Genomic DNA, 21,847 nt, shown 5'->3' with positions numbered 1-21,847 from the left:
ACACTTGAGGATGTGGAAGTCTATGTAAAGGACCACTATCTTTTTACATCATAAACTGCCTACATCACAGGGTCTACACTGTAGGGGCTGTCAGCAGCCATGCTCAGACACAACCCTTAGCACTTTCAGATTGCAATAGCACCATTCCAGCAGTCATTTCTGTGCTTGAGTCAACCTGAACTTGAGGTTGAACTGAAGCTGTAGGTAAGATAATTTTCATGATGGAAGGGCTGTGGGGGAGACACAGAAACAGAGAGGGATGGAAAATTCACAAGCTGTGGGGAATAAAAGTGCCTTTATTGGGGAACTGAATTCAAGCTTAAATGTGTTCATTTCAACTGGAACTGCTCAGTAGCCAGCATCTTTGCATTTGCCTTGAGAAATTATCACGCATGTTTGCTGTGTTTCTGGTCAACATCAGGTTGATGAGTTGCTCAAACTGGGCAGGATTCAAGTTAATACATAAAGTACTTTCTATATTTAACCTTAAATGTGGGTGATTTAAGTTGCATGGGCTTGGGGCATTTGAAAAGGAGAGAGGAAGAAACTAGGTGATGCCATCTGTCTCTACCACATGGCCTTTTGTGCCATTTTGTCCCTTCCATGTTGAACTGGATCCTCTGAGACCATAAGCAAGATAAACTTTCCCTCCATTTAAGTTGTTTTTACCAAATATTTTGGCCGTAGTCTTGACAAAGCTTATCACTTTATCCCCAAAGTTTTCTTCCTCTATTCTTCTGTATTCATATGATTCCAAGTTGAACATCTGAAAATTTGAGGTTTGGAATGTTCAAAAATCTAAACTTTTGTGCGTGTTGATATGATTCTACAAATGGAACAGTCCAGACCTGACTTGAGTGATGAGCCATTACCAAACAGAGTTCCTAGAATACTGCATCCAATCACCCAGTCTCTGTGTAAAAGGACAGGAAACACAAATGGATCTCATTTTTATATATGAGTCTTATCTTCTGGGTCAGAATCCCATTATATAGAGACAAATAACTCAAGCTCCAGGAAATCTAAAACTCTTCAGGACCAAGCATTTCAGATAAAGCATGTGCCACGTACCTAAACTCAATCCCACCAATCCCTCACTGTTGTTTTCCATGTGGATGATTTATTCAGAAGGTCAACTTGCAAAAATGAGGGGAAAATGCTTTTAACTACAATTGTGCAACTTAGTTCTTTTGAAACAAATTCATATAGTCCTTATATTACCTTTGTGTATCTACAGGCTTTTCCACCCAACCAGCCACTTTGTTCCCAGAAATAACAACTCTGAGACTTAATATTTCATGAGTAAATGCTTATGCCAAAAGCCTTGGCCTATTCCTGTTAGCCCATAACTTAACTACCTATTCAATCTATTCTAAGTCATCACACATGGTTGGTCACCTTTCCTCTGGTTCAAGAATCTGTCTCCATCAGTATTCATGGCAAATTCCTGCAATTATTTACCAGAATCCTATCTTTCTTTCCCAGATGTCCCACCTTAATCTTGCCTCACCTTGTTGGCCATAGGCTTTTTATGACAGGTGATGCTTCCACACAGTACATAAAGATTCTCTCTACAGCTGGGCAGTGGTGATGCAGGCCTTTAATCCCAGCACTCGGGAGGCAGAAGCAAGTAGATTCCTGAGTTCGAGACTGGTCTATAGAGTGAGTTCCAGTACAGCCAGGGCTACACAGAGAAACCTTGTCTCAAAATACAACAAAACAAAACAAAATTCTCTTTACAGTTCAGATTCCATGTTTAATCTTTGCTTTGCTGCTGTTGCTGTTTCTATACTCTTGAAAGTATGCCAGTATTTGCAAACTTCAAACTAAAAAAACATCTATTTCTCTCAGGATTCCAGGAGTAAATGAAAACAAGAGTTAAAAGGGAAATGACATGATTGCTCATAGGGACGGTGGAGGAAACTGTTTATTGCAGATGAATAGGAGAGCAGAACCAGAGGCAGACACACCTGATAGTCCAGAGCTGACAGGACCCTGAGCCGTGTGAAGACTCAGAGAGGAAGGTTGACCAGGAAGGGCAACCTGGGCTAATAGACTGACCACGAAAGTGGCATAGCCAAAATGGTTGCATTATATAAAGAAGAGCAATGAGGAAGGGCAGCCCAGCCTCTGGCCTGAAGAAGTTTAGAATGAACTCAGGAATGTGTTATACTCTGAAACAGGTAGAGACTGAGGGATGCTGGGAGCATGGCTGCCAGGTTCAATTATCTGCAGCCAATTATCCAGAGTTTGAGACAACATCAAGGAACTATAGGTCCAAGTGAGTTCTTTCATGAAAGCAGATTCCTACTCGGTTTTTATAGCCACCTACAGGGACTACTAACCGGAGCAGTGCTATCTTGTAGCCAAGCAAATGTGGGTTTTTTGGGAGAGGGGTAAGATTTATTTATCTTTATTTCATGAGTATTTTGTCTGCATTTATGTAAGTGCATCAGGAGCATGCCTGCTGCCTGCTGAGGTCAGAAGAAGGCATCAGTTTTACAAGTAGTTCTGAGTGGCCATGTGGCTGCTGGAAACTAAACCCCAGGTTTTCTCTAAGAGCAGTAAATGTTCCTTATAATTGATGACTTGTCTTTACAGCCATTGGGCTGGGTTTTTTTTGGGCAAGAGCTTCAGGCAGCTCTGGATCAGCAGCAACACAAGGGCACAACTAACACGGCAGATTGCGTTTGCTTGGTGGACAGGATGAACATGTAGTGTGCTGCGTTTTTCCTTTCAAATCCCTTCCTGAAATCACAGAAACAATTAACCTCTTGTTTGTTTGTTTGTTTGTTTTGTTTTTCAAGACAGGATTTCTCTGTATAGCCCTGGCTGTCCTGGAACTCACTTTGTAGACCAGGCTGGCCTCGAACTCAGAAATCCGCTTGCCTCTGCCTCCCAAGTACTGGGGTTAAAGGCGTGCGCCACCACCACTCGGCCAATTACCCTCTTGTAATGAAGTTAAAGCTCTTTCTTTTCTCACATGTCTTCAGGTACAGAGCAGATTTTCAAACCATTCCTGATGTTCCCAAATCGCACCTTCTACATTTAAATGAAGATGGTCCTGTATGGAGATGGGTCTATGACAGTATCATTCTGAGCACACCCAATCTCTCCTATATGGAATAGGAATGATGATGAATCAGGGACAGGAGGTAGACTTGTATGGCATACGTGTGAGTTGGGGTACTAGAGGAGGCCTTCCCTGTACCGGAAGAGCTGCTAATGTGCTTGTAATATGCATGTGAACTTTGAGATGTTGTCATGCGGAAGGAATTACACTTCTGCAACTCACTTCCACCACACAACGCCCAGGGGAACTCTAACCCAGGCGTTGGACCAAACCCATACATCTGTAAATTTGATATTCGACTTCACTGGGTGCTATGCAACCCAGACTGCTCCTTCCTGCTCCAGCAACCCTACTTCCTCCAGGTTCCCGGGAGGAAGTCCCAGACAAGGGATGGGATTGCAGCAAGCAGTTCAGCTTCCCTGTTTAGTACAAAGAGTTATGAAGGCGGGTAAGAAGGCTGAACTGGGGGCAGGCATTGTTAAAAGGGGAACCGCTGGCTTCCTGTGAGCGTGGGTTCTTCTCACCCCAGCCTGCAACAGGGAGGAAGCCATTGACTTCATCTGAGAGGCTGTAAACATAAACATCTCTGAACCTGGGGCTCCAAGGTCCTTTGCATTGGGGATCAGAAAGGCTCTCTCTAGTAACACAGAGGACCCCATGTTGCTACTGCTAAGGTCACCAAGCTTCTGGTCTCCCATGCCCTTCGGCTCCTGCCACAGCTGTGGATCTGTGCCTCTCCTTGTGAGCTTACAGGGTTCACAGCACATGCTTTGCAGCTGCACCACCCAGCTAGAGGCTAGGGGAGCGCAGCAAGCTGAGAGCATTTCCGCCCACATCAGAAGGCAGAGAGAAGTTTGCGGAGAGCTACAATGAGCCCTCCACCAACTGCTTTACATCTTCTAGGCCAAGATTTCTCAGTCTTCGCCATGCATCATTGGATGGGAGACCACATGGACAGAGCTCTGTGGTGGGAGCTGGCCTTAAAAAAATGCATGGGTTTTAGGCGTAAGAATTCTTTACTTATCTTTGCTTTCCAGCAGCTCTGTTCAACACATCTCGGCTCCGATTCCCGCTCTCTCTTAGGATTTTGTGGCACTACACACATTCTGGGCTCAGGGAGAAAAGGCAGAGAAAACGAGAGCTAGTATGGGCCTGGAGAGTAAGGGCTTGAGGAAAGGAGAGGAAGGGAACAGAGAAGGAGAGGGGGGAAGAGGGAGAGAGGGGGGGGGAGGGAGGCAAGGAGAGAGAGAGAGAGAGAGAGAGAGAGAGAGAGAGAGAGAGAGAGAGAGACAGAGAGAGATGAATGAATACATCAACCAAGATTTTCTTAAAGCATCACAATATAAAAGCAAAAGAAAGAAAATACTATTTTTTGATGAAAAGTCACCAAGCTATATAGTTATCTTTTTTTATAGAGGATAGAAACACATTGGTAGCAAGGAAAGAAAATGGGAAACAATTATAAGATACAAAAATGTGAGAATCTGGGATTAAGGGAAAATCGGAAGTTCTTTTCCTTCATCCACAGCTACCCTTTCTCACTGGAAGTTCAGGGAACAGCCTGAGAGGTGTTCTGCCTGCCCCTCCCACTAATGTGCCAGTGGGCATGTGTCAGCCAGGATCTTTATCTTTGCTTCTGTCTCCTAGGTGACCTTTTCCTTAACCCGCCCCACCTCCTACTCTTGGACCATAAATGCTGCTCCCATTCCCTTTCCTGTTCTCTGTCTACTCACTCACCCTACTCCAGCAAGCATCCCTGATCACTTCCTCCTTCAAGCTAGAACACTCCAGTCACCATGATACTTCAGTCACAGCACCCTTTAACTGTTTGCTTACAAGTCTGTTTTCTCTTCTAGAGCATGAGATGCTGGCAAGTGTGGGATTTCTCTTGCCTTAGTTTTTGTGCCCTGAGATACTATGACCAATGGCAAAAACATCCCTCAAAGAGTAAATACAGGAATCCTCCAGAGGGAGAAAGTTTTCCTCCACATATTGTTGCTATCCCAAAATCTGTGCTGCTCTAAGTCAAGAAAACAGACAACTCACTTCTTAAAAACAAATTATTTCAGAACATCACTGTATATAATTACATGTGTATATATACACACAAAGTACCATAATTTTTCATACTTCTTGTCTTGAATTTAGCATGTTTCATTTTTACATTAAGAATTTATGTGGTAGCCAGAGAAACCCCAAAATTCAATTCACAGCTTTGCAATTTTTAGTTCAGAAAAAAGGGGTGGTTGGAAAAAGCCTCTTTCTTAGAAATACTAACCACGCCTTTCATTTATGGTGAGTGGCATATGTTTCAACTGTAGAACCAATGCCTCTGGCCAAGAGAGAGAGATTTTGAATGGTTTGGATCTCAGCGACACATTGCATCTCTGTAATGACCTGTTGTAAAACCAGAGAAACTGAAGAAGAGGAGGAGGAATAGGAAGAAAAGAACAAGAAGGAAGAAAAAGAATTAAGATGCCCTGGTGACTTTGACTTACAGAGATCTGGATTACAGACCATATTCTCTGAGAATATAGCATGTTTTAAGCCACTTGCACATTAAAAACACTTTGCTAGACTCTTGACATAACATTTCATAAAATCCAAGCTCTAATGCTGTAAAATAATACATACTTCTTCCTTTGAGGAAATTGTGTTAAGAAAACCGTCTTTTTTACTGTATCATATAGCCAAAGGAGAACAAGGTGAGCAAGACTTCACTCTTGGAGAATATATTCAAGGGACATCAGATGAAAAGTGAGCAAATAAATGGGCTAAAAAGTGTCATATACTGAAAAATGGTAAGAAAGAAACAGGAGTTGAGACAAAGCAGAGAATGGGGATTAAGGATCTACTTCAGTATTGAGGGTCAAGGAACGACTTCATGAAACAAGGCCTGGTTGCACAAAGTAGGGAATACAGAGATGTATCTGAATTCAGCACATGGAATCAGGTCAGGGTGAACTGAAGATGAACACACAGAAGTTACAGTCAAAACCCACATAGCACCATAGGCAACACCAGGGTAGGGATGGAGCTTGCATGACCCTCTGGGTTCTAATAAGGAGTTCAGTTTTATTCCTCTTTCAAGGCCAAACCTAAACAGACTTAATGCCAGGAAACAGCAGAATTACCTACATTTGAGAAACTTTCAATTGCCCACTGTTGGGAATCATGGAGACCGGGGCAAGGGTGAACACATAAGAGAGCCCAGAAGAGGAGCAATGTTGGCTAGACCTGTTGACAGTGGAAATGGGAAGAAGCAGGTGAACTTGATAGACATTTTAGAGGTGGGTTTGGGTTAGCCTGTGCTCTCTAAAATATGGATTGGGAATGATAGAACAGGTACTCTAAGATGACTTAGTGCCTAGACTGAATGTTGGTGTCATTGAAGGCTACCTACACCAACGTGGAGACACATCCTGGCATCTGACAATGTTTGTTGTTACTGTCACCAGACCATGTGGCAAAGTGATGTGTGTCCTTCAGGGATAAGGAATAGATAGAATGTCTCTGAGACTGGGATAAAAGACCACAGGGATTGTGAGAGTGGGAGCCTCCAAAGGAGGGGAAACAGAGATGCTGAATCCAGTGGGGAGGTAAGTCCTGGAGGAGGACCAGACACAGAGGGCGATTTTAATAGAAAGTCCTGGAGATTACATTGCAATGTGAGAATAATTAAAGATGGCTAAATCAAGCATAGGCAAGCTTGCTAGGAAGCCATTTTGTATTATCTAAGAGATGTGAGAAACGGACTGCAGAGATTGCTCAGTGGTTAAAAGCACTTGCTGTTTTCCAGAGGACACTAGTTTAATTCCCATTATTCACATGACAGCACAATTGTCTATAACTCCAGCTCCAGGGGATCTTACACCTCCACACAAACATATATGTGGGCTAAACACCAATGCTCATTAAAAAAAAATAAGAAATTTTAGAAACAACAGTCAGACCTGATATATACAGACAGAAACAGATAAACTCAAGAGATGTTTAGGAAGTGACATTGGAAAGGCTTTACAACCAGGAGCATCAGTATGGCTGTCCTTTGGAGCTTTGCAATTTGCTTTAGCCATCGGAAGGAGCTTTTACTCTGAGCAACCCTAGAACAACTATGTTGCTTTCCTGCAGATCCTCTCTACTGTGCCACTGAATCTCATTCATTTAAGAGCATTCCTTGCCTTGTACGACACATGTGAACATTGCTAAGTAACGGTGCATCTCGTAGTCAACAGTGTGTTCACACTGATCTGAAAGGGGCACCAGGTCTCCTGTTTACATCCCATAACACACAGTCCTTACCACAAGGGCTCTGTTCTTCCACCCCACAGCTTTACACTTCAACCTCATGTCTGTCTTCACTGTGTCACCTCACCCCTGCCTTTGTGCAAAGCCTTTGTCAAATTTGCAGAAAGGAGAGGGTAGGATAAGGTCTTGGGGAAATCTCTCTCCTCCATTGGCATTTCCTTTTCTCCTTTGTATTGGTATTAGAAGTCAAGTACATGTTTTGCAGTGTTAAGTCTATGCCCTGTTCTGTTTAGTCTTCCTTGCTCATTGAATGCCTGTTCAACTAATCAATACATTTAGTAATTAACCAAGTAACATGTTGTCACTAGTTCAGAATTACGGGGAATAAGTCATTTTTAGAACTAGTGTTTAACTCTGTTGAGCATCAGAACTTTGATCCCCATATTAAAGATGTGCAGAGTAGAAAGTGGGTATATCTAAGATTTAGAGCTATACTGTCCAGATCTGGAAAGACCACTAAAGTAGCAATATCTTCCCTATTACAAGGCTTGACATTGGATAGACTTCTTTTTTAATGAATGTAATTTATATGTATGGATGTTTTGTATACATGGATTTCTGTGCATCATGTGGGTCTGGTGAATCAGAAGCCAGATAAAGGTGTCAGATTCCTGGAGCTGGAGTTACCATGGCTGTGAGCTACCACACGGGTGTTTGGAATTTAACCCTGGCCCTCTAGAAGACTGTTCAATGCTCTTGCCCTCTGCATCATCTCTTTGGCCCCCAGTAGATTGATTTTTCTTTGTATATTCATTAAACACAAAAACAGGAGAGGGATTTATCTTGTTCAGTAGGTGGTGGTGGGGTTAAAACATTTCTTTAAAAAATATTTACTTCTTTATTTTTGTTTGTTTTGAGTTGTTTGCAGGCCCCACAGGGGCATGACGAGAGTGTTGTGTCACCTGGAATTGGAGTTACAGACAGTTGTGAGCTGTCACTGGGATTCTGGCAACTGGACTCAGGTCTTTTGCAAGAATAGCCAGTGCTTTAAATCAATGGCTCATCTCTTCACCCAGTTCAGAAGCTTTTAAATGTCAAAATGCAAGAATGTGCATTTTTTCAAAGAATAACAACGTAAAAGTAGTTCCTGTTTTGTTCTCCTGTAAAATTTTTTTTGCTCATTGGTAATAATGTTTATTAAATCTGTAATTGTGAACATTAATTCAGTCATGGACCAACATTGCTTCTATCAGTACAGTTTGCCCACAGTCAAGCACAAGCTTCCCCATCCAGACAGCTTCTACTTTGATCATTACCTACTAACCCATGATTAGACATCACAGTCTACTACCAACAAGTCAGGTTTATAGTGAGACGGGTAGCTATGTACAAACATAAAGGAACACTTCACCAAAACTGGAGGAAATTAACAAAGTTCTGAGGTTGGAAGCAGCAGAGGGGGATTTATTTTCACATGGGATGTGCAATGATGATCAGGGAATCTCTATGAGGAAGTTAAGTTGTGGATAAAGAATGCTCCAGGGCGGTCAGTGTGAAATGAGTAGGAAAGAGGCCAGCGTGTAAAGCAACAAGAAAAGGCCAGCATGTCCACAGTGTGGGAAAGGTGGGAGGCAGAATGAAATGGCTTAGGTAATGCACCTAGAGGCTGAATTTTATTCAATTAAAATGTGGGAAATATTGAGGTGTTTTAAACCAGGTTTACTATAACCTGGTTTATATTGATAGAAGTTGAATTTCTCCCTAGAATGTCACTGGCAAGGAAGTAAGATGGAAGCTTAGAGATTAGCTATAGAGGTCTTTCAACAGTGCGAGGGCTCCATCTCATCTCATGCGTTCCAGCTGAAAGGGGAGCAGAGTTAACAGGTGTCTGAGGCAGAGGGAAAGGGTTTCTTCATGCATTGAATTCAGTTGTAAAGGAAAAGGAGAAATAAAATGCAAACTCTTCTGGAAAGAGTTACTGTGAGTATGCTGGTACATTTATAGATAAGATTGAAAATCGAAGCAAGTTTAAAGAAAGGATGAATGAAGACTTCCATTGTCTGCTGGATTGGTCCCAAGGCAGCCAATGGATTGTCAAGAATGTGGCAGCAAGTATAAGTCTGGAGACTTAGCAGTAGCTGATGTTTCTCTGTGTAAAGCACGTGAGAACCTGCATGAAGCAGCTCTGAGACAGATATCATTCTGAACCTAAATTAGTGCAGCAAGAAGTCATATGCAAAAATGTTTATACAAACTAGAGTGACTTGGACAGGCCTGGAACAAGATCTGGTTCATCAGTCAGACCATCAAGGGCTTCCTGTGTAATGATGACTAATTAGTGACTGTAGTTTCCACTCTAATAAGGTAGGGCATGAAACATGCCTAGTTTTGATCATCATTTCTTCCTAGTGCCAGGCAAATAATTGTCTTCTCTCAGAAGCTCATTTATTGAATGAAAAATGTTAATGCCCACTTCTGTAGTTAACCTCATGTAAGCTGTTTCTCCCAGACATAAACTTTCTTCCATTTGGCAGCATACAAACAGAAAATATGCACCATTAGTAAGTCAAACAAAGAGAAAGTTTTAGTTTTTTAAATTTTTCTGGAAAAAAAATAGTTTAGTGGTACAAACTGTACCACTGTAGGTCTACAATAAGTTTGCAATCTTTGAAAAAGTTAAAATCACCTTCAAGATTACTTTTTATATTAAAATTCACAGGTATTTGCCAATTTACAGGAATTTACATAGGCTAAAAACAATCTTAATAAACAGCATAGACTGTATCTGAACTACTACTTCATGTGGAAAGAAATACTAAAAAAGATTTTTGTGTAAATGTTAAACTTTTATTCATAACTTTATTGTCTTTTCTAAAACACTTACTGCCTAAAAGTTGCAGTTTCGTTTATAATCCACAGAAATCTGATTCTACAAATAGGATATAATTTTATCTTTGATGTTTCAGTTTTCTGCTGTTTCCTATCATGAGGCAAATAAAATCAGGGAGACAGAGGTGCAGCAACAGTGCACAGTTCACTGTGCTATTGGAAACCATAGGGAACTCCACTTTTTTCCCCAAAGCATCTAAGTTGGAGACTTTCAAGCAGTTGATAAACGAGTCACTAACTGCTGTTAGTGTTCCCATTATAACAGGGCAACGTGTATTGTTTCAACACAAAATCTAGAGCAACCTCCAGAATCTATCAAAGCTAGGTGTGAAGTGCCAATCAACACACTAATTTAGACACACTTAGACAGTCTGTCCCAGGGAATGAACTGAAGACTGAAGGCAATTGTCCAGCATTTCAAGACGCCACAGTGATTTCTCTGAATCAAAGATTTCATTTGCTTCAAGTAACTGAATAACTAGCTTGAATCTTTACATGACTAGAGCTGAGCTGGACTACTGTCTCCTATCACTTACACTAAGTACGTGTTACTTAGATGCTTTTCAAAATTCCACACAGTTCTTCAGTATAAGCATGCGGTATAAGTACTTGATATTATATCAAAACCTTATTCGTTCAGGTAATTTCTCAAAATATATTTCATGCTGAAAAGTCATGCCATGATAATTCTAATCATCAGTGTAAACATTTAAAAATACATTTTAAATCAAAGAGTTTATTAAAAATGTCATAATAAATTATGCAAAATTCATGTGAATATGTTTTACTGAAAAGCCTGAAAACAAGAACATTAAAAATAAACCACGGTGGAGATAAACAAAATGAATTATGATGTAACAATTGTTTTTTATTCCTCAGAAGAATTTAAGAATTAGAGACCAGTTATTTTTTTCAGGGTAGTAACTCTCAAACGTAGAGTATTGTTCAGATCTCTCTTGTTTTTTAATCTATGCCATGACTTTGAAATTTGATCTTTGATCATATCAAACTTATGCCTTTCATGCACAGCATTGCTGGTATTAGTTCCATCAAAAGATTCTTCAACACAGACATATTTATTTCTCCATTGCAGACCATCAGGCCTTGGTATGGCTTTGGCTTTATGAACTGATATCACTGAGTGTTCTAGTTAAGTTCTGTAGCATAATATTTAAGAAAGCCCAGTAAGAGGTCCGCAAGACTTGATTCATTCCTTGAGAGGTAAGGAGGAACACAGATGGGGCATGATGAGCAAGGGGCAGCATTACAGAAGTACTAAAAGATTCTGGGTAAATGGTTTTGGAGGGATAGAAGGATGTGTTTAGGTAGGGTTTGCAAATACTCCCAAAGCATTAATATGAGACTATAGCTTCTTAAAGTGTTGCAACTGGCATCATTTATTCCATGATAACTTGCCTGCTTCTTTTTTTATTGTTAAATTATTTTCTTTATTTACATTCAAAATGTTGCCCATTCCTCTTCTACCTCCCTAAGTTCTTTTCCCCCTCCCCTTTGCTTCTGAAGTGGTGCTCCCACACTCCCCACCCACCCAACCTCACCCCAACCAACATCCCCCTTCCCTGGGGCATCAAGTTTCTACAGAATTAAATGCATCCTCTCCCACTGAGTAAAGACAAAGTAGTATTCTGCTATATAAGTGCAGGAGGGCACAAATTAGCCCACGTATGCTCTTGGTTGGTGGCTCAGTCTCTGGGAGCTCTCAGGGGTCCAGGATAGTTGATGCTGTTGGTCTTCCTATGGGGTTGTAATGCACTTCAGCTTCTTTAGTCCTTTCCCTAACTCTTCCATAGGGGTCCCAGACATAGGTCCAGTGGTTGGCTGTAGGTATCTACATCTGTCTCAGTCAGCTGCTGATAGAGTCTCTCAGAGGACAGCCATGATAGGCTCCTGTCATGCATGCCCTTTTGTGACTGGGTTACCTCACTCAGGATGATGTTCTCTAGTTCCATCCATTTGCCTTGATCCACCTGGACTTGAGCTTTCTACAAATATGGATAAATTTGTATTCTTATACATGGAGATTGCCAGTTAAACTAGCACCATTTGTTAAAGATGCTTTCGCTTTCCCACTGTATGGTTTTGGCTTCTTTGTCAAAGTTCAAGTGTCTATAGGCGTGTGGGTTTATTTCTGGGTCTTCAATTCTATTCCATTGATCAACCTGTCTCTCTCTTTACCAATACCTTGCATTTTTATCACCATTGCTCTGTAACACAGCTTGAGGTCAGGGATGGCAATTACCCCCAGAGAATTGTTTTCATTATCTTGTGTTTTTTGTTCTTCCATATGAAGTTGAGAATTGTTCTTTCCATGTCTGTGAAGATTTGTGTTAGATTGCATTGAATGTGTAGATTGCTTTTGGGAAGATGACTATTTTTACTATGTTAATCCTATCAACCCATGAGCATGGGAGATCTTTCCAGCTTCTAAGGTTTTCTTCAATTTCTTTCTTCAGGGGCATGGAGTTCCTGTCATACAGATCTTTCATGCGCTTGGTTAGAATTACACCAAAATGTTTTATATAATTTGTGACTATTGTGAAGTCATAATTTCTTTCTAAGCCCATTTGCCATTTGTATAACAGACAGCTACTGATTTGTTTGAGTTAATTGTATATCCAGATGCTTTTCTGAACTTGTTTATCAGCTGTAGAAGTTCTCTGGTAGAATTTTTGGGGTTGCTTATGTCTAGTATCACATCATCTGCAAATAGTGATACCTTGACTTCTTCCTTTCCAATTTGTATCTGCTTGATCTCCATTTATTGTCTAATTGCTCTAGCTAGAACTTCAAGTACTATATTGAATAGATAGGGAAAGAGTTGTCCATGTTTTTAGGGAGAATGCATTGTTTTCTCCATTTAATTTGATGTTGGCTATTGGCTTGCTGTATATTGCTTTAATTGTTCTTAGGTATATGCCCTGTTTCCATGATTTCTCTAATACCTTTAATGTGAGGGGGTGTTGGAGTTTGATTATTCCCTGCCATCTATTCCTCTATTATGTGTTTGCTTCTTTTTGTTCTAAGAGCTTTCAGGTGTGTTATTAAGTTTCTAGTGTAGGATCTCTCCAGTTTCTTTGTGAAGGTATTTAGTGCTATGAATTTTCCTTTTAGCACTGCTTTTATTGTGTCCTATAAGGTTGAGTATGTTGTGCTTTCATTTTTATTGAATTATAGAAAGTCTTTAATTTCTTTCTTTAGTTATTCCCTAACCAACTTGTCATTGAGAATTATTCAGTATCCATGAGTATGTGAGCTTTGTGTTGTTTTGTTGTTATTGAGATCTAGCCTTAGTCCTTGGTAATCTGGTATCCATGAGATTATTTAATTCTTCTTGTATCTATGTATTGGGGCTTGTTTTGTATCCACTTATTTGGTCAATTTTGGAGAAGGTACCCTGAGGTGATGAGAAGAAGGTATATCCTTTGTTTTAGGATGAGATGTTCACTCTATATAACTGTTAATTCCATTTAGCCCATAACTTCCATTAGTTTCACTATGTCTCTGTTTAGTTTCTGTTTCATTGACCTGTTCATTGGTAAAAGTGGGATGTTGAAGTCTCCTACTGCTATTGTGTGAGTCTCAATATATTTTTGAACTTTAGTAAAGTTCCTCTTATGAACATGAGTGCCCTTGCATTTGGTGCTTGAATGTTCAGAATTGAGACTTCAACTTCGTGGAACTTTCCCTTGATGAGTATTAAGTGTCTTAATACCTTCCACATCTATTTTGATACTTTCTGGTTGAAAGTCTATTTTATTGGATGTTAGAATAACTACTCCAGCTTGTCTCTTGGGACCATTTGCTTTGAAAACTTTTTTCCAGCCTTTTACTCTGAGGTAGTGTCTGTCTTTGTACTGAGGTGTGTTTCTTGTACACGGCAAAATGCTGGGTCCTGTTTACATCTCCACTCTGTTTCTCTATGTTTTTTAATTAGGCAATTGAATCCAATGTTGTTGAGAGATATTAAAGACCATTGTTTTGTTAGTTCTTGTGCTTGTTGTTTGAGATAGTATTATATGTGTATGTTTCTCTTCTTTTGGGTTTGTTGTGAAATGTTTAATTTTTTGTATTTTCTTGGGTGTTGTTCCATCCTTGTGTTGAATATTTTGTTCTGGTATCTTCTGGAGGGCTGAATTAGTGGAAAGATATTGTTTAAATTTGTTTTTATCATGGAATACCTTGGTTTTTTTCCATCTATGTTGATTTAGAGTTTTGCTGGGTATAGTATCTCTGGCATTTGTGTTCTGTAGCCTTTTTATATGTTTATGGCCATCTCTTTCTTTAGGTTTGAAAGTTTTCTTCTATAATTTTGTTGAAGATGTTTTCTGGCCCTTGAACTGGTAATCTCTACTCTCTTCTATTCCTATTATTCTTAGGTTTGTTCTTTTCATTATGCCCTGGATGTATTAGATGTTTTGGGTGAGGAGCTTTTTATATTTTGTATTTTCTTTGACTGTTTTGTTAATATCTTCTGTGGTATCTTCTATGCCTGAGATTTTCTCTTTTACCTCTTACATTAAGTTGGTGATCTATAGCTCTTCACCTCTTTTGTAGGTTTTCCATCTCCAGGGTTGCCACTATTTATGATATTTTTATTGTTTCTATTTCTATTTTCAGGTCTTAGACCTAATTTTTTTTAATTCATTCACCTGTTTGATTGTGTTTTCCTGTATTTCTTTAAGGGGAATTATTTATATTCCCCTTAAAAGCCTCTATCATCTTCATGAGATTGGATAGGCCAGAATCTTCCTTTTCAGGTATGTTAGGGTATCCAGGATTCTAATGGTGCCAAATTACATTGGCTTCTGTTGCTTATCTTCTTGTGTTTGCCTCTTACCATCTGGTTATCTTTGCTGTTAACTAGCCATGGTGAAGGTCCTCAACACGTGACTGCTCTGTGGCATGGTGACCTATTTCTTGGCCATGGGTGGTTTCTTAGTCACTGTTCTATTGTTGAGAAGAGACAGTATGACTAAAACAACTCTTGTAAAACAAAGTGTTCAACTGGGGCCTTGTTTACAGTTTCAGAAATTTAGTCCATTATTACCATCACAGGGAACATGGAGGCATTCAAGTGTGAAGAAGCAGTTGAGAGCTGTAGCTTGTAACTTGATCTGAAGTGTCAGAGAGAGATTCTAGGATTAGTCTGATTTTTGAAACTTCAAAGCCCACCCCCCAGTGACTCACTTTCTCCAACAAGGCCACTCCTCTTAATTCTTTTCACACAGTGCCACTCCCTGATGAGTAAGCACTCAAATACATGAACCACTGGGAACCAAACTATTCTTATTCAATCAAACACAGGTAGACATCTGTAGTCACCCCTCCAAGCCCCAGGGGTCATTGCTGAAGAGGAAAAAGGGCCAGGAAGAATGTAAGAGAGAGGAAGTGCTGGAGTATATTGTAACAGTTTGCTCTGAAATTGACACATTTCATGCAGCAGGGATGCTTCCTAAGCAGTAAGGTAAACAACTCAAAATAGTTTCCAGAGGTCTCTGAAACTAACCAGATTCACTAAGATTTGTTCTCCAAGAGTATACAAGCCAATCAGCAAAGAAGACTCTGAGACAGGAGTGCTTCCTGGAAAATGTTTAGATGGGAATCATTTAGTAAGAACACTCTCTAACCTGTTGAGCTCTCTGCTGGGCTGGGCAGTATGTTCCTGGTTTCCAGCTTTTATGAGCTGTCACCAATGCTGATTAGGGCTTTGGTGGTATAGCTGCCATTGAGTCATTTCTGCTTCTGTAAGTAACCCTTTCAAATGCATTGGTTCCCAAAGTTGGATTTTGGTGGTATCCATACTATGATCTACTGTGGGATCCATATATGGTTTGAGTATATATGTGTATTTTGTGTCTCCCCAGGACGGAGGAAATCATCATTAAGTCAATTTCCCATACATTTATGATAAAAACCTCCAAAGTTTCAAATGGAATAAATATGTTACACAAATCAGATTCACTAGGCCCCTTCCCTGCCAGAGTAAGCTATCAAAGCTGAATCCTTCTCTGACACAGCTGAGTCAAGCTGCAAAAGAGATTCTCAGAAAGCTTTCTCCGACAGATGATGGGAGCAGATACAAAGACCCACAGCCAAACATTAAGTGGAGGTAGGGGAACCCCAAGGAATGGGGTTAAGGTTGGGCTGTAGGAGCCAGAGAAGCTAAGGACATCAGGAGAACTTTGACCACAGAATCAACTAAACTTGAAGGGTTCATAGAGCTCACAGAGACTGTAGTGTCAATCACTGAGCCTGCATGGGTCTACTGTAGGTCCTCTGCATACATGTTGTGGTTGTTTAGCTTGAGGTTTTTGTGGGGCTCCTAACAGAGGAAGTAGGAGATGTATTTGATTTTTTTTGCCTGCTCTTGGGACCATTTCCCTCCTACCTCATTGTCTCTTTCAAGCCTTTATCTGAGAGTTTGTGCCTAGTCTTGGTGCATCTTATTATGCTGAGTTTGGTAAATATCCTTGAGAAGCCTGCTCTTTTCTGAAGGGATATGAAGAAGTAGTAGATCAGATGGGAAATGGGGGGTGAGGGAGGCTGGGAGACCTTGATGGACAGAGAGAAGACTGCAGTCAAGATGTTTGTATGAGAGAAGAATACATTAAAAATGAATAAACAAAAAACAAGACTCTCAGACCAGACCAGCTGCCTGGAAAAAGCAGGAAGCAGAAGAGAAGGTTTAGATCAACAAAGGCACCTGGAAAGGGCACTGTAGATCTTACTGAAGGCTGTGTAATGTGCTCCAGGTTCTAAGATTTGTGAGCTGTCACCCATACTGGGGTGGGCTTTGGTGATGAAACTCTCTTTGAGTCCTTTCTCTTCCTGTAAGTAATCCCAATAAAACTCACAAATTTGGACTTTGGTGGTATCTGTGCTTTAATCTGTTGTGGGATCTATATCTGGATTAGTTAGGTATATGTGTGGGATCTCCTCAGGAAAAAAAAAGGTCATGTGACACGTGAAACTAGCCTCCCTGTCCTTTTTAGTAGACAGTCTCACAGTAGATGTTTTGGTCCTCTGGCTCTTACAATTTCTCTACCCCCCTCTTTTGAGATATTGCATCTACTGGGCCTGGGCTCCCCAAAATCAGTTTATCTCTGCACTATGACCAGCTGATAATATATAATGACTTCAATTTCTTACAGAAAAGCTTTTCTGATGGGGTGGGGTAAGAGCTACATTTAACTATAGGTATAAGGATTTGTTTTTAGGATTCAGGAGCTAGGACTTAATGTTGCTCTAGAAAAGTGGTAGTAATAGGTTCTCCTCTGAGAGCGATGACCTTCCTTGCTCCAGGTGGTTGGCAAGGTTCTTAGTATGATACATAATTTCCCTCCTGTTGAATGGACTTTGAGTTCAGTTAGACTGTTGCTGATATTATCAGATAAGAGTGCCACTATTGCACCTTTAGGGATATCTTGCCATGTTGCTCATTATTGTGGTTCATAGTTTCCACAGCTGGCTAGTCAGGTCTATTTATTGCTTCCCTCCCAAGGCAGATGGTACAATGAAAGCTAGCCCACAGGAAGGAAGCTTTCAGATTGGATCTAGCTTTTTAGATTAGATCTGAGCCCTATGTCCAAAGTGTGTGGTACCTTCAGCAATCTGGGTTTACTTTCACTGTCTGGGAGGCAACCAAGGGTCCCAGCAATAAACAGCTTGTATTATTTTGAGAGTTACATGGACTACCCTAACCAGTTCAAATGGAGGGCTCTCCTGTCTTCTATTGGAAGATTTATCAGATAATCTACGGATCTTGTGGAGAGAACTGTCAGTCCAAGTGACATAGTTTATATATACTATTTGTAAGTTTGGGTAAATATGAAATAATATGATTCCTGGAGGCTTTAGAATTTTATTACCTGGAATTTAAGTTGTAAGGTTATTTTCCATGCACAGAAAGGGGAATGTGCAAGTCTGACCCTGCAGTTCCTTGAAATCAAAGTAAGAGGAAAACACAGTTTTAAGCATCAAAAATGTATCTGCAGGATGGTGCAGAGATGGCTTAATGGGAAAGGTGCTTGCCTGTACAGGCATGAGAACCTGAGTTTGGAACTCCAGAACCCATGTAAAAGTGACTATGCATGTGTGTAACCCCAATCCTGGGGACTCAGAGACAGGGCTTCATTGATCACACAGTCTACCCTAAATGTTGAGCACAGCTTCAGTGAGATACCCTAACTCAAAAATTTATGTGTAGAGTGATAGAAGAAGACACCTAACATTACCTTTTTCCCTTCAAATGTACACAGGTGGATGAGCACATGTACACCACACAAACACACAGAGAGACACAGAGACACACAGAGATACACAGACACACACATGAAAGCACAAGACCCTATGGTATTTCATAATTAGGGATTATAATCACTGTGTCTACTTGTCTCCCATACATTATCTACATATTTCAAACACTAAGTTATGTGTATATTCTTTTGTTTTAAAATGCAAGTAGATAGCAAAATAGTGCTAGATCGATTTAATTGTACTGTTGAATTCACAGGGACCTTTAAAAAACTGTAGGCATGTTCTTATTGGCAAACTTCCTGATAATACCATCATTCATCCAGTCTTCATCCGATGCTTCTTTTGGCAGTAGATGGAGACCATTATAGGAAGCCACACCCAGTCAAACACAGAGAATGACTGACCTTGAGGTTTCCAACCCAATTTGATGCATCTGTAACACAAGGTTTAGGAAACTTACTCAAGGCTCAGAAAACTTCACAGAAGAAGGAGTGGAAAGAGTGTAAAAGCCTGAGGATCAGGACATCTGCTACAAGATAGTGTCTTTTAGGTATGCGGGAAGGGTATCATCATGAAACCTTAATAAATGGCTTACTACCTTAGCAAGACCTTAATGGTGACAAGATCAGTTGATATGCTAAAGTTCATGAGGGAAATCTCAGAGGCCCCCACTCAAGATGAAGCATGAAAGGTAGTTAAGGACTGCTGAATATAAGAATTAGACTTTCCCATGGTGAGCTCCCTAACTCGTTATGTGATACCAGGTAGTCAACCCTATGTACACACAAACACAGACACATACACACACATCTACACATCTACACCCTCACACACACACCTACACACACACACATGCACACACACACACCACTAAACAAACTCAGTAGGTTATACCTTCAGGTGTGTGTGTGTGTAAATGTGTAGGGGTGTGTGTGTAGGAGTGTATTGTGTGTAGGGATGTGTTTATTTGTAGGTGTGTGTGTGTAGCAATAAAAGTTAAAGAATAAATGGCTATGAATTAGAGATGAATCTGTGTATATGGACATAGGGGGCTTCTGGGGAAAAGAGAGAATGGGGGGAAATAATGCAAATGCAATATACATGTGAAATTGATCAGGGATGTGTGTGGTGGGGTGGGGAAGTCTATGATCAAAAGAAACAAGTTAACTTTGTAAAAGACAAGGCTTGGTTTTCATTGCTCTTCTTTCATTGGTAAATAGCACAGAGCAACCCCAAATGTAGAGGCACTCCTGTCTTGAAGCAGAATTCACTGAGGCACAGAGGAGATTCTCACTTCACCGCTCAAGGAGATACCTGCATGAAACTCAATGAAACCACCACCAGCAGCCCTGAACAAACAAATTGGGAGGCTCTTTAAAGCCAGTGAAGGTAGTTTTGCATAGGAAAGCCACATAACTGAGGAAATAGGCATACCATTTGAGTCTGAGCTCTTTATGGTAAATAACAGGAGTTGGCAGACATAAGCAGAAAGACAGTTGGTTTGGGTCACTTGGTCGTCTTCAACGAACTTCAGAGCCTCGTACCAGCTTAGTCACTGTGTTATCTTGCCAACCCCTATGTTGTTATACTCATGTGGAAGCTTGTCATATCTTGGGTAAGAAAATTATTGATGACTTGGGAGGGATGTATTGTTTTTGAATAAAGCTTCCTTAAAAAGATATTAAAAAGGAGCAATATTTATATAGTTTAAAACTGTTTTCTTTTAGAGGAAAATTGAGACGAACTGCTAACAGCATAATTACTTGAATTAAGGAAGTAAGAAGCCATTGCACTGACTTTGAACGACCTTTTTTTTTTTACTTCCTGCAAAGAGGACCCTTTACAGTATTTTTGGAGAAGTTAGTAAAACCGAATCTGACATCACCATTTAGCAGTGCATGTAGCTAGCAAGTGGTTTGTTCTTAGGGTAAGAGAGTCGGAAACTTGCTCCCCATCTGATAAGACTGAGTGCAAAGTATGCGTTCTTTTCTTTTAGTTTTGACTTAGCTTTACAGAGACAAAGTTCTAGAGAGATAACCATTATTTTGCCTTTCAGGGAGACCCTATTTCTTAGGGGCACAGCTGATCTCCAGATATGACCATGGGTTTGTGGCTTAAACTTCTGGCCTTTGGCTTTGCCCTTCTGGACACAGAAGTCTTTGTCACAGGTAAGTACACCCATATTCATTTTTACTTCCTTGTATTTTGTTTATTTTGTGGCAAAGGCTAGGTTGAAATGGCTATTTTTAAAAGTTGCGTGTGATGGATATTGAAAGTAAGAAGATTCGCTACTCCATGTTCAAGTTTGCCGTTGTTCAGAGAAACAAGGCCTAGTGGAGGGCAGCATACACTGCTTCTGTTCAAAATACATAAATGTTTCTGGGGAAGATCACACTTTAATAGGAAAGTTGACTCTCTGTCTCTCTTTATTTGGAAACTGTTCAGGAATGTAGCTATAGCAATTGATCCAACCTGCATCTGCTATGGTTAGAGGAATTGTTAATTAAGTCAGTTTTTAATGCTTTTGATCAAAATATGAAAGGTTTAAAATCACGAGACAGCTTTGCTTGTGTGTAAGCCAGTCTCTTCAGAGGAAGGGTTGTTTCCTCAAATGTTAATGATTATTAAAATAGGGTTTTGAATGCTCGGCTACAGAAAGGCTGAAGAGCACATTAGGTGCTTTAAAAACTCTCCGTGTTGTCTTACCACAGAATGTGTTTTGAATTAATCATTTTAGTTCTGAGATAATGCTTCTTATGAATTTGCTGTGGAAATTCTGGTAGAGCCACCGCCCTTCCTGGGTGATGGGTACAGAGTACAGCCTTGAAAAGGTAGACGTGTGTTATAGTTCATAAAATTCCTACAAATGCTGTGTCCTTCAGGACAGGGTGACCAGGCAGGCACTGCTTACTGAAGTTTCAGTCTTTCTTACATATCTGGTCTGGTCAATAAATATTTCTGGAGTAGTTTCTCCTTGAGACGTGAGTTGATTATCAAGTTACAGCTAGATGGCATTTCTCCTTGTAGTGTTTAATCTAAGATACTTTTAAATGGGGAAAATAGTTAACCTTATCAGACTCAATTTTATTTTTTTCCTGATGTTTACTCCTCTCATTTGAAAAGAAACACACGGTACTAAGCTGGCTAATGTCTGCTCTGTGTTGTCTGAGGGCCTGGAAAAGAAATACAGCCTCAGATACTTGTTTGTGGATGTTATCACAATAAGTTTGTTTTGCTTTTTAATTGGAAAGATGGATTTAAAAAAAAAAGAAAATCCATTTAGGTAAGTTGCGAATTTGCTTATCTGGCATAAGATGAGTTTAAACAATACACAGCACAACAGAAGCTTGTCACAATGCA

General features: G+C 40.2%; 1 protein-coding gene and 1 pseudogene across 5 annotated transcripts in view; one reads left to right on the top strand and one right to left on the bottom strand.

Moving 5' to 3' along the window:
* Positions 1-11,102: 11,102 nt before the first annotated feature.
* LOC110296095 lies at positions 11,103-11,781 on the bottom strand (annotated as a pseudogene).
* An 8,589-nt stretch (positions 11,782-20,370) lies between these two features.
* Positions 20,371-21,847, top strand: part of Ptprc (protein tyrosine phosphatase receptor type C) — a 113,114-nt gene continuing 111,637 nt past the window's right edge. For 3 of the 5 annotated variants that reach the window (XM_029476882.1, XM_029476881.1, XM_029476880.1), the window contains exons 1-2: positions 20,373-20,462; positions 20,544-20,655. In XM_029476882.1, the coding sequence (XP_029332742.1) occupies positions 20,583-20,655 (73 nt within the window). In that variant the 5' untranslated portion in view covers positions 20,373-20,462; positions 20,544-20,582. Of the gene's footprint in view, positions 20,463-20,543; positions 20,656-21,847 lie in introns of all 5 variants that reach the window. The other 2 variants (XM_029476879.1, XM_029476883.1) reach the window with 1 other exon arrangement.

The sequence above is a fragment of the Mus caroli genome, chromosome 1 (assembly GCF_900094665.2).
Source record: "Mus caroli chromosome 1, CAROLI_EIJ_v1.1, whole genome shotgun sequence".
NCBI lineage: Eukaryota > Metazoa > Chordata > Mammalia > Rodentia > Muridae > Mus > Mus caroli.
Note: the sequence above shows the minus strand (reverse complement) of the source record. Positions and strands in the feature narration are given on the sequence as shown.